At 44.5% G+C, this 12,139-nt stretch overlaps 1 protein-coding gene across 1 annotated transcript in view; it reads right to left on the minus strand.

The window, feature by feature from the left end:
• IHH (Indian hedgehog signaling molecule) overlaps positions 1-11,523 on the minus strand; it is a 96,291-nt gene extending 84,768 nt beyond the window's left edge. The window contains exon 1 of the mRNA XM_033944750.1: positions 11,113-11,523. Within this exon, the coding sequence (XP_033800641.1) occupies positions 11,113-11,409 (297 nt within the window). The 5' untranslated portion in view covers positions 11,410-11,523. The remainder of the gene's footprint in view (positions 1-11,112) is intronic.
• Positions 11,524-12,139: the final 616 nt, after the last annotated feature.

The raw sequence follows: 12,139 nt of genomic DNA on the forward strand, positions 1-12,139 counted from the left end.
CCAAAATGTCTAAATGCAACTTTATGTCATTTGGGACGTTTTTCTCTTTTGAAAATGAGCCCAATTGCCAACATGGATTTAGTGAAGGGAAATCTTGCCTCACCAATCTACATTTCTTTGAAGAAGTGAATGTACATGTAGATATAGGTGAAACGGTTGATCTTGTGTATTGCATTTTCAGAAGACATTTGACAAAGTACCTCATGAAAGACTTCATAGGAAATTAGAATGTCATGAGATAGGAGGTAACGTCTATAATGCGTTAAGAACTGGTCAAAAGATAGAAAACAGAGTAGATCGACATCAGCGGTCTCAAACTCACAGCCCTCCAAGTACCTACAAATCCAAAATGTGGCCCTGCAAAGGGTTTGCGTTTGAGGCCACTGGTTTAAATGGTCAATATTCTCAATGGAGAAGGCTAAATAGTAGGGGGTCTGTGCTGGGACCACTTGTTTTTTCAACATATTTATTAATGATCTAGAGATGGGAATAACTAGATGACGTTTAATGTGAGCAAGTGCAAAGTGATGCATTTGGGAGAGAGGAACCTGAACTATAGCCACGTGATGCTGGGTTCTGTGTTAGGAGTCACTGCCCAGGAAAGGATCTAGTGTCATTGTTGAGGATACGTTGAAACCCTTCAACTCAATGTGCGGCGGCAGCTAAGAAAGCAAATAGAATGTTAGGAATGATCAGGAAAGGAACGGAAAACAAAGATGAAAATGTTATAATGCCCTTGTATCACTCTATGGTACAGCCACACCTCAAATACTATGTGCAGTTCTGGTCGCCGTATCTCCAAAAAGATATAGCGGAATTAGAAAAGGAACAGAGAAGAGCGATGAAAATGATAAAAGTTTTGGGATAACTTCCCTATGAGGAAAGGCTAAAGTGAATAGGGCTATTTGGCTGAGGGGGGATATGATAGAGATCTATAAAACACTGAGTGGAGTGGAAAGGGTAGATGTTTAATGATTATTTATTCTTTCCAAAACTATTTATTCACTCAACATGTAATTAAACTCTGGAATTTGTTGCAAGCAAATGTAGTGAAAGCAGTTAGTTAAGCAGGGTTTAAAAAAGGTTTGGATAATTTCCTAAAACAGAAGTTCATAAGCCATTATTAAGATGGACTTGGGAAAATCTACTGCTTATTTTTAGGATAAACAGCATAAAATCTGTTTTTACTCTTTTGGGATCATGGCAGATACTTGGGACCTGGGTTGGCCACTGTTGGAAACAGGATACTGGGATTGACAGAAGTTCAGTTTGTCCCAGTATGGCAACTCTTATGTTATAGTCTTATATCCTTCATCTATTCTGGTCTTTATCTTTTAAAATAGCATTTGAGACAGTTGGAAAGACAATGACTCAAGTCTAAATCTTTAACTACTAAATTTCAGTTTAATGATAGGGCTAAAACTGGGTCTTTTTCTTGCCAAACAAGAAGTTTTCTCTTCTTTTATCCACATCTTCTGTATTTGGTACCACAATCCCCTTGAAGGAGTCCCTCAAAGGTTGTCCTTGTTTTGGACAATCTTTTAAGCTTCTACCTTCAAATTTCTGAAGTAAAGAAATCTTTTTTTGTTCTCTGTCAAATATACTATTCATCTTTCGATTGATCAGAAATCACTGTGCCTTTGCTTCACTATTTAGTATTGTTCTTGGTTGATTACTGCAATTCTATTTTTTCAAGGTCTTCCCTAGTCACAACGGCACCGATTACAAATGATTCAAAACACATCAGTAAAATTGTGTTGTGGAGCAAAGACTTATCTAAAGAACATTGGCAACCCAAAACCTATAGGACACCATTCTTATTTTAGCTCATTGGACCTTTTGTACTGGACTTTGTACTGAGAAGATCTGCTCCTATGAAATTACACCTGGATTCAATATGCCATTCTTGATTTCAATTGGCCGCACCTGTATTGTGGAATAGCTTAGAGGGATACGGGTGACTAAGTTTTCGTCAGGTTACACCTGGCCGGGCCTCCGCGGGAGCGGATCACCGGACTTGATGGACCCAGGGTCTGATCCAGAGATGGCAGTTCTTATGTTCTTATTCGTTCTAAGGCTTCTTATACACTCAAGACTTTTTGTTATACTCAAGCATTTCTTTCTGCCTAAACCTCTACTAGTGATATGGACTTATATTTTGCCCTCTACACAAGTCATTGTGTTTTACACTTTTTCCACATGTTTGCTCCCCCTCCCCCACCCCACCTCCTTGTCTACACAAGTATCAATTTATATTTTAACTTTACCTTTTGCTTGTTTTGTCTTAGCTCTTATCTTTATATTGTATGCTTCTTAGATTATTTGATGTATCGCAATGTCCATTTGAAAACTAAGTCAGTGAACATAAGAACATAAGCAGTGCCTCCGCCGGGTCAGACCATAGGTCCATCCTGCCTGGCAGTGAGCTCCCACGGCGGCCCAAACAGGTCACGACCTGTCTGAATCACCAGAAGGGGCTCCCTTGCCACCTTGGTTTCCCATTGAGTCCTATCTTCCCATCGAAGTCCTAACCCTCCGGTCTTGCACATGCACGACCTGGTTGGGTTTCTATACTTATTACCTGGTTAGCTTTCTATACTTGTGTTACATCCCAGCTCCTCCCTCAGTGATGATAATATATTGAACAGGAATTTGCTCGTGTCGCTCAGACACCTGTGATGGTGAGAGTTTGAATGAAGAGCCAAAAACATGGCGTCTACATTACTTTACCTCACTAAATGGGAAATATTGGTTGAGATTCTGAGGTTCTCCTAGCTTTATCATCACTACAATTAAAAGGTAAAGGATAAAGGGATTTAATAGACTACCTTTTTCTGCTACAGCTAAAGCAGGTACTTTCTCTGTGCTTGGTGGGCTGATAGTCTGGTTTTGTACCTGGAACAATTGAGAGTCACAAGGAGCTGCAGTGGAAATCCAACCAGGTCCCCAGGATCTCAGCTCACCGCACTAACCATTAGGCAGTGGATTGCGCTGATGTTTATGTGGCATTTAAGTGGTAAATAGGTTGTGGACATGAACTCCAGCCTCCAAATGCTTTTCTTGCACAGTAGGGATGCCAACAAACGCTTAGCTCTACTCTATAAATGGTAAATAGAAGATTGCTTGGTGCCGGGAACCGTACGCCTAACTTTAGACGTGACCATTTACCCCCATTGAAACGTGGTATAAATCCTCACATCTAAATTAGGCATTGATTCCCCCACCCCTCCTTATTCTATAAACATGTGGCTAAATTGCAGGAATGCCCTTGCCCCCTTTTTGGAATCGTGCATAAAATTTACATGTAAATTTTGATTAATTCGAATTAGCACGTCTAATTTCGTGGTAAGATCCAAATTATCAGTGCCAATTGGCTCACTCTTCAATTAAATTACATGCACCCAAATTTGTGTCTGCAATTTTTTACACTTTTTATACCATTTATTTAGTCACTTTAGATTGGCAGCCTTATGCCAAGATTTGACAACAGTGGACTTGCAGAAAACAATTTGGCTATATTTTATGAGGATACCTGGATAATTCCTAAGCTTCTGGATGAAGTTGGAATTCTCCAATTATAGACAATTTTTGGTATTATAATTCTCAGCCGCTCCCACTACCCCACTTTCTTTGTCCTTTAAGGCTGTTCTTAAAATCTCCTTTTTCTCTATGGCATTCCCCTCTCAACCCAGATGAGTCCCAACTGGCCTTTGTTGTCTCAGAGTAGCGTGACGATTCCCTACCACAGTCCTATCCCTTTCCTTCCTTCTGTGTCGTACATTCGCTTACGTTTTAGCCTGACTGTAATTCTCCTTCTGCCCTTTAATTCCATGACTTTTGCTGCAAGTCCTCTTGTTTCATGTCCCCCTACCTTACACCCTTCAATTATCATTGAAATTGTAAACCACTTAGACATGTACTTTATTTGCAGTCCATTAAATAAAATTGAACTATGAACTGAATTGAATAATAATGATAATGAAAGTCTCTTGCGAGAGATTCCTGAGGAAATTAAAAATTCATTGGACATGAGCCAACATCCTATCATGGACTGGGGACTGATGAAACAGAATAAATGGTTATTCTAGAGCAGGTTAAGGCTTTATTATTTATGGGTGCTTTGGGGAATGAGTGGAAATGTGAGATTTTGTGGGGTCAGGGATGAGGAAGCTGATGGAAAATGGTTTGAGACCAATATGAGTTTATGGGACTGGCAGAGAATGTGAGATTTATTGGGGGAATGGCTTGGGACCAGTATCAGCTTATAGGATTGGGGGAGGGGGATATGGAAAAGATGCAATGAGTGAGGTGCAAAAACTGATCAGTTCTTGGCTTTCTTGGCGGAGGAGCCTGAGTGGGAGCCCTCTATATCCTCTTTTCATAAATAGCTCATTGCTCTTTGGGCACTCCATGATTTTTCCCCTATTCTGCAGTTGGGTCGAGAGTTGAGTGTAGATTCTCTTCTTCGGGCCCTTAAGGGGGTGCCTGGTTTGGTTTATAATGCAGAGCTTAGAGAATGTCACTATGTTGAGAGCTTACGCCTCCCAGAGTCAGGCCTATTGTATGTCTGTGTCAAAAATGCTCCGCTCTTGGGAATTCCTATTTTCATGGGCTATGGTTGTGTGCTCTTATTCAGGATTTTTGGAGAGCTCTTGTCTCTTTTGTGTGTGTGTGGGGGGGGGGGGACTTTTGCAGAAGCCGCTTTCAGTGGCTTCTCTTCCCATGTTATTTTCCCAGTTTTCTGCGTGGTCCATGCTCACCTCTTCTGAGAGGGTGTTCTTGGGCAAATGTTATGTGCTCGGGCAGAAATGTATCTTAAATCATTGGAAGTCCAGGGAGGCACCCTCTATTTGGCATTGGAGGAATAAACTGCATGAATTGATGGGATGGGAGGCCAGAATGGCGTATCACACTCGTAGGTAAAGTCGTGATTTTGTCAAGATTTGGACTCTATATGTACATATCTCCAACAGCCCATGGTCAAATCTTGAACAGACTTCACTTGAGTGCACACCCACCTAGGGGAGGTTTGTTTTGTGGGTGAGGGGTGGGTTAGCCTTTGTGGCTGGTTACCTTTTGTGTGTGGGTGGAAGAGAGGGTTGGAACCAGGGGAAGGGGGAGTTGGGATGGGGGGATTGTTTAAACTTGATGACTTACTGTTTGTTTTTTGTTCTACCTGTATTTGTTTTCTTGTGCTGTTGAGCTCTCAGATCTTTGACTGTTGTATTGCTTTACTCATCAATAAAATTGTTTTAAACTAAAAGAAGTGCTTTAGGAGGACCTCATATAGGGACTCAGCCTCTACATGGCCTATGAAATTTAATGTGGACAAATGAAAAGTGGTAGATAAAGGGACAAATAAATCTCAACCACAAGCACAAATTTCCAAGGTAGTTTCTTCCTCTTTTCTCACCCTTCGACACACCCACTCTATTTGCTCACGTCTTCAATTGGACTCTTTGTATTCTCTTATACTGCTTGGTTTTTTTTCAAAATTTGATTATTGCAACTCTGTTCTTACTGGCCTCCCATGCTATCAGCTGCATAGACTTCAGCTCAACCAAAATACTGCAGTTCGACTCCTGTACCATCGCTCTAAGTTTGAACAGATCACCCCTCATCTCAAATCTGCACATCCTCTTCCAATATCGTAGAGAATTCCTTTCAAATAGAACATTCTTCCATTCCAGATTCAATCACTGGGTCTCCCTTCTTTCTTGGGCAGCCTCTTGGTTCAATATTCTCCCCAGAGGGCACTTCACTCTTCACAGAAATGTCTTCTAAGGATCCCCTCGTTCAGACAAGTATTCTTGGATATCCATAGAAACTTGGTTTTCAGTGATGGCCCCATTCTCTCCCTTTATCTCAAAACAGAACGCACTTTGGCAAAACTCATTTCTCATTGGCTTTTGACTCATAGCTTTCCTTTGACCTTATCCAGACCGTATTTCTTTCCACCTAGATCTATTTCTCTCCATCTAATCGTACCTTTGGCATCTCTCTTTTGTTATTTTCCTTCCAATATTGTCCGTAATACATATCGTAACCGTTTCTACCCCTCCTTTTCTTAAGTCCTTCATTGTTGTTTGTTTTGCTTTGCTTTATGTATTTCTTGAGGGACTCTTCTCCCCCCAGTTTTACTTTGTTAACTGAGTAAGTTTAACTTTCTTTTAGATTTGCGGTTTGTCAAATAAACTGAACTGAACCCAAGAAGAAGATCTTAAGAGTCATAATTCACAATAAATTCAAATCCTCAGCTCACTACGCAAAGATGGTAACAAATTATTGAAAATAAGGATTACCCAACAAGATGTAAGAGATTTCAACACATTATTGACAATGAAACAGGGCAGCCACAAATCTCTGGTAAGAAATTATTCAGAAAGGGATTGAACATAAAATGGGAGAGTATTAAGATGTCTTCATGTTGCTCCATGGTGAAACCTTACCTCGACTATTCTGTGCAATTCTGATCACCACATTTCAAAATAGATGTGAAAGGTACAGACAAGAGCCGCCCAAATGATAGAAGAGGATGAAATGATTCCCTTAAGAGGAAAGCTACAGAAGTTAGGGCTCTTCGGCTTGGAGAACATAGTAACATAACATAGTAGATGACGGCAGATAAAGACTCAAATGGTCCATCCAGTCTGCTCAACCTGATTCAATTTAAATTTTTTTCTTCTTCTTAGCTATTTCTGGGCAAGAATCCAAAGCTCTGCCCGGTACAGTGCTTAGGTTCCAACTACTGAAGTCTCCATCAAAGCTCACTCCAGTCCATCCTCCACCAAATGGCCATAAACAGACACAGACCGTGCAAGTCTGCCCAGTACTGGCCTTAGTCCTTCAATATGTACTATTATTTTCTGATTCTAGATCCTCTGTGTTCATCCCACACTTCTTTGAACTCCGTCACTGTTTTCCTCTCCACCACCTGTCTCGGGAGCACATTCCAGGCATCCACCACCCTCTCCATAAAATAGAATTTCCTAACATTGCTCTTGAATATACCCCAAATTATGTCCTCTGGTTTTACCATTTTCCTTTCTCTGGAAAAGATTTTGTTCTACATTAATACCTTTCAAGTATTTGAACATCTGAATCATATCTCTCCTGTTCCTCCTTTCTTCTAGGGCAGGGGTAGGCAATTCCGGTCCTTGAGAACCGGAGCTAGGTCGGGTTTTCAGGATATCCACAATAAATATGCACGAGATAGATTTGCATCTCAAGGAGGCAATGCATGCAAATCCATTTCATAGATATTAATTGTGGATATCCTGACCTGGCTCCGACTCTCGAGGACTGGAATTGCCTACCCCTGTTCTAGGGTATACATATTCAGGGCTTCCGGTCTCTCCTCATACGTCTTCTGGCGCATACCTCCTATCATTTTTGTCGCCCTCCTCTGGACCGCCTCAAGTCTTCTTACGTCCTTCGCCAGATACGGTCTCCAAAACTGAACACAGACAGCTCAGCAGTGGAGAAGAGTGGAATAGATACATGTGAATCAGTTGTTAGGGAAGCAAATGGGTTTTGGAGACTTACACCCAGGTACAATAGGTTTTTCCTGTCTTCAGAGGGCTCTCACAGTCCAAGTTTTTATCTGACGCAATGGAGGGTGAAGTGCCTCGTTTCTCTGCTTTTGGGAAAGTACAAAGACCAGGGGACCCTCCGTGTGCTAACGGGTAGGGTAAGGGTAAGGCATTTGATTAATCAGCTTCCAAAGTGGTTTACATATGTACAGGAGCGAAGTGTTTGTACCTGGGGCGAGGGAGGGTTAAGTGACTTGCCCAGGGTCAGGAGGAGCCGCAGTGGAAATGAAACCTTCTCCTGGTTCTTTGCCCACTGCACAAACCATCTGGCTACTCCCCCACTCCTTAGCATATTTAATATTAATTTAAGAATTTGCTTTCAGCCATCTTACAGTTAAGCTATGCCATTTGTTGCTGGAAGAAAAGCTTAAGGTCATAAAAAGATGAATTTATAAAACATTTGGCCATTATCAATTATTAGGCATAGGAGATAATATTTCAAAATGACTCAACACAAAAGACTTCTCCCTAGCTACAGTGAGCCGCAATCTGTGACCCACCAGTTGCAGTCTGTGTGCAAATCTAGGCCAATCTCATTCTTATCCTGACACCCTGTGACCCGTTCACAAGTACGCACTGACCTGCAAAGCCACATTTCATTCCTGGGAGCCTGTGAAGCTGCCGACAGGTCAATGCCTAACTTTGGACTGCACCCATTTCGTTCTGCCATCAGCCGTCCACAGGCCCAGCCAGGTGAAGGAAGGGCTGATCAGGTAAACGGATGAGAAGAGAGGTGTGCGCTGGGCCCTCGGTATTCTGTTTGGACCCTCGTCTTTCTTTCAGGCTGTTCTTGACTGGCCACCTGGGTGTGCTACAGAGCTACGCAACCTGTCTCCTAGCCCTTCATTCTCTACCGTATCCCAAAGAAAGTTTTGAGCAGCACCTACATAACAGAACCAGCCCTGAATCATTCTCGGGTCAGGCAGGAGCAGGAATGTCATGCTGGAGAGAGCAACTACTCCTGTCCTCACAAAACTTGTGCTACTGAACCCCTTTCTGATACCCCATGGCCAATATATGCGCACATGCTTTGCTCTTTTTCCTAGACATCTGCTTCAAAGCCTCTAGCTATCAGCTCACATTTCTGCACACTCATGGAATAAAGGCTGTACGTTTTATTCCTGACCCACTCGCTGGTCTCAATGATCTCCTTCCCTTCACCTATTCTTCAACAATCTATGCTGTACGTGTGACACCTACATAGGGCTCCGATTAGGACCCACTCTTCAGCTTTCTGGGCTGCTTTCAAGGTTTAGTTACATTCTGCAGCTGTCAGTGCTGTATTCATGGTAGTGTACTATATCAATGTATTGATTCTTAGTATTCATATACCACTTATATCCTAAGAGGTTTACATTCAGGAATTCCCCTATCTATCCCGGTAGGCTCACACTCTACTTAATATACTTGGGGCAAAGGGGATTAAGTGACTTGCCCAAGGTCACAAGGAGCAGTGTGGGATTTGAACCCACAACAGGGTGAGTGCTGAGGCTGTAGTAGAGAATGACACAGGGACAAATTTTTCACCGTCCCCGCGGGAACTCATTTTCCCATCCCAGTGAGATTTTTCCTGTCCCTGCCCCATTCCTACAAGCTCTGTCCTCATCTGCACAAGCCTCAAATACTTTAAAATCCTAAGTAGCAACATTCTAGAGCTCAGATTGTGATGTCATAATGTCTCATTCCACCAATGCCTAAGCTCCATCGTCATCTGCACAAGCCTCAACCGCTTTAAAATCCTAAGTAGCAACATTCTACACCAGTGTTCTTCAACCTTTTGACACTTATGGACCGGCGGAAATAAAATAATTATTTTGTGGACCGGCACCGGTCTGCGGACCAGCAGTTGAAGAACACTGGGCTAAGTCATGCCCATCTCCTCCCAAGTTCCACCCCAGACCCCACCCCTATAATAGTACTGATTGCAACATCATTTTTTCCATTCATTTTTCATATATACACACACACACAATATAATCGTATTAACAACACGTAATGGTTAACCACAAAATTAAAATATACAAAGCACACTGTATGCTTCTCAACATTCATTCCTACCAGAAAACAGATAACCCCATGCAAATGCAGGACCAAAAACTAAAAGTACTAATATTTAGAAACAAACCCTAAAATGTAAGACTCTGCGTGCAGTACAACCCCAGAGGAAAAGAAACAAATGCATTTCTTCCTGAACAGACAAATCAATCACTAAATAAAAAAAATAAAAGCATTCCCCCCTACCTTTGTTGCCTCTCTCCCTTCATGCTGTGCCTTGCCTTCTGAACTGCCCCCCGGTGTTATCTTCGGGCTGGTCCAGAGTGCGATCAACGCGGTGTCTTCGGGTCGGCTCCCTGAGTGCTGCATTGCACAAAGCTGTGGGCAGCGGCTCCTTGTGCACGTTCTGCGCCTCATCTGGAAGCCTTCCCTCTCATGTTGCGATGTCAGAGAGAAGGCTTCCGGTTCAGGCACAGGACGTGCATAGGAGCCTTTTCCCATGGCTTTGTGCACTGCAGCACTCAGGGAGCCGGTCCGAAGACGCCGCGTTGATCACACCATGGATCGGCGACTGAAAAACACTGTCTTCTGCCTGATGGATGTGCTGGCCCTGGAGCCCAGCAGAAAATTTCTGGGGACCGGCACCAAACACTGTTCTAGAGCTCAGATTGTGATGTCATAATGCCTCATTCCATGTCATGATGTCATAATGCCTCATTCCACCAATGCCTAATCTCCGTCCTCATCTGCACAAGCCTCAAACCCTTTCAAATCCTAAGTAGCAACATTCTAGAGCTCAGATTGTGATGTCATAATGCCTCATTCCACCAATGCCTAAGCTCCCTCCTTAGCTGCACAAGCCTCAAACACTTTAAGATCCTAAGTAGCAACATTCTAGAGCTCAGATTGTGATGTCATAATGCCTTATTCCACCAATGCCTAAGCTCCCTCCTCAGCTGCACAAGCCTCAAACGCTTTAAGATCCTAAGTAGCAACATTTTACAGCTCAGATTGTGATGTCATAATGCCTCATTCCACCAATGCCTAAGCTCCGTCCTCATCTGCACGAGCCTCAAACGCTTTAAAATCCTAAATAACAACATTCTAGAGCTCACTGTGATGTCATAATGTCTCATTCCACCAATGCCTAAACTCCCTCCTCAGCTGCACAAGCCTCAAACACTTTAAGATCCTAAGTAGCAACATTCTAGAGCTCAGATTGTGATGTCATAATGCCTCATTCCACCAATGCCTAAGCTCCGTCCTCATCTGCACAAGCCTCAAACACTTTAAAATCAAAAGCAGCAACATTCTAGAGCTCAGATTGTGATGTCATAATGTGGGTCAGCAGAAGACATCACCCCTATTTTCCAACAATAAAAGATAGCAGGTTGCAGCCAGTGAAGAAGAAATTTGTACTTCCAGATCAGTGACCTGGCAGAAATCCACCCCCCCCCCCACTCCCCCTTCCCCGAAGAGCTACCCATTCTGCCATGCCAAATCAGTCCATTGGTGGGTCCCTCACCTGGGTCATGAGCCGGTCCGCCCCGCTGTTCTCCTCATCCTTGAAGATGATGTCCGCGTTATAGTTGGGCGTGAGCTCCTTAAAGCGCTCCGAGCTGCGGGCGATCTTGCCCTCGTACCTGCCGCTGGCCCCCAGGGTCTTCTCGGGCACGTTGGGGCTGAACTGCTTGTAGGCGAGCGGGGTGAGGCGAGGGGGTCTGCGGCGCCGCCCCACCACCCTGCCCGGCCCGCAGGAGCGCACGGCCGGCGCCAGCAGCAGCAGCGGCAGCAGCAGCAGGAGCGGACGGCGCAGCTGCATGGGATAGGCGGCTTCGGGCGCCCCATGCAGCGGCGGGGTCCCTGTCCCAGAGAGGCGAAGCGGCCGCGACTCGGTGCCTCTACCTGGCGCTCGCAGCCTCTTTATACCTGGCACTGCCCCGGTCATCCCTCCCCCTCCCTCCCCTCCCCTCCCTCCCTCTATCCTCCCTCCCTCGGCTCCGCTCTCGCTGCCTGGAAAGTGACAAGAAGCCGCACCCTGCCCTCCCCTCTATGTCCCCAACTTCCCCCCTTTGCTCACCCCCTTTTCTTTCCTCTCTCCCTCCTCACCCTGTTTTCTCTTTCCTTTCCCCCTTCACAGGTGGCTCCGCAAAAACCAGGTTCAGGAGGGGAAGGGGACGTTTAAGGCAGCATTTGGTCCCCTTGCGCCCTCCCCAGGAGCTGCCTGTCACTTGCCCTAAACGGTGCCTCCTCGGCAGGTCACCGTCCAAACCTGAGGGGGACTCTGGCCTTTGGGCGCTGACCAAACAGAGCAGGGTTGAAATTTAACCAGCTCTCCATTGTTCGGAATCAGGCCCAATATTTCCCCATGTGATCGAAGTTGGACAACAATGCTCTGCTGGGCTGGGCTTCCCCTGACCCGCTCTGGGCTGCCCCCTCCCAGGTGACTCAACCTCTCCACAGCCCCCCTTTGCCGGGAAGCTAATGGCCCAGGACAGATTAATGATTGAGCTGCAGAGTCAAGATCAAAGCGGGCAGGGCCGGCTTAACCC

Source organism: Geotrypetes seraphini, chromosome 5 (genome assembly GCF_902459505.1).
Source record: "Geotrypetes seraphini chromosome 5, aGeoSer1.1, whole genome shotgun sequence".
Classification (NCBI taxonomy): Eukaryota; Metazoa; Chordata; class Amphibia; order Gymnophiona; family Dermophiidae; genus Geotrypetes; species Geotrypetes seraphini.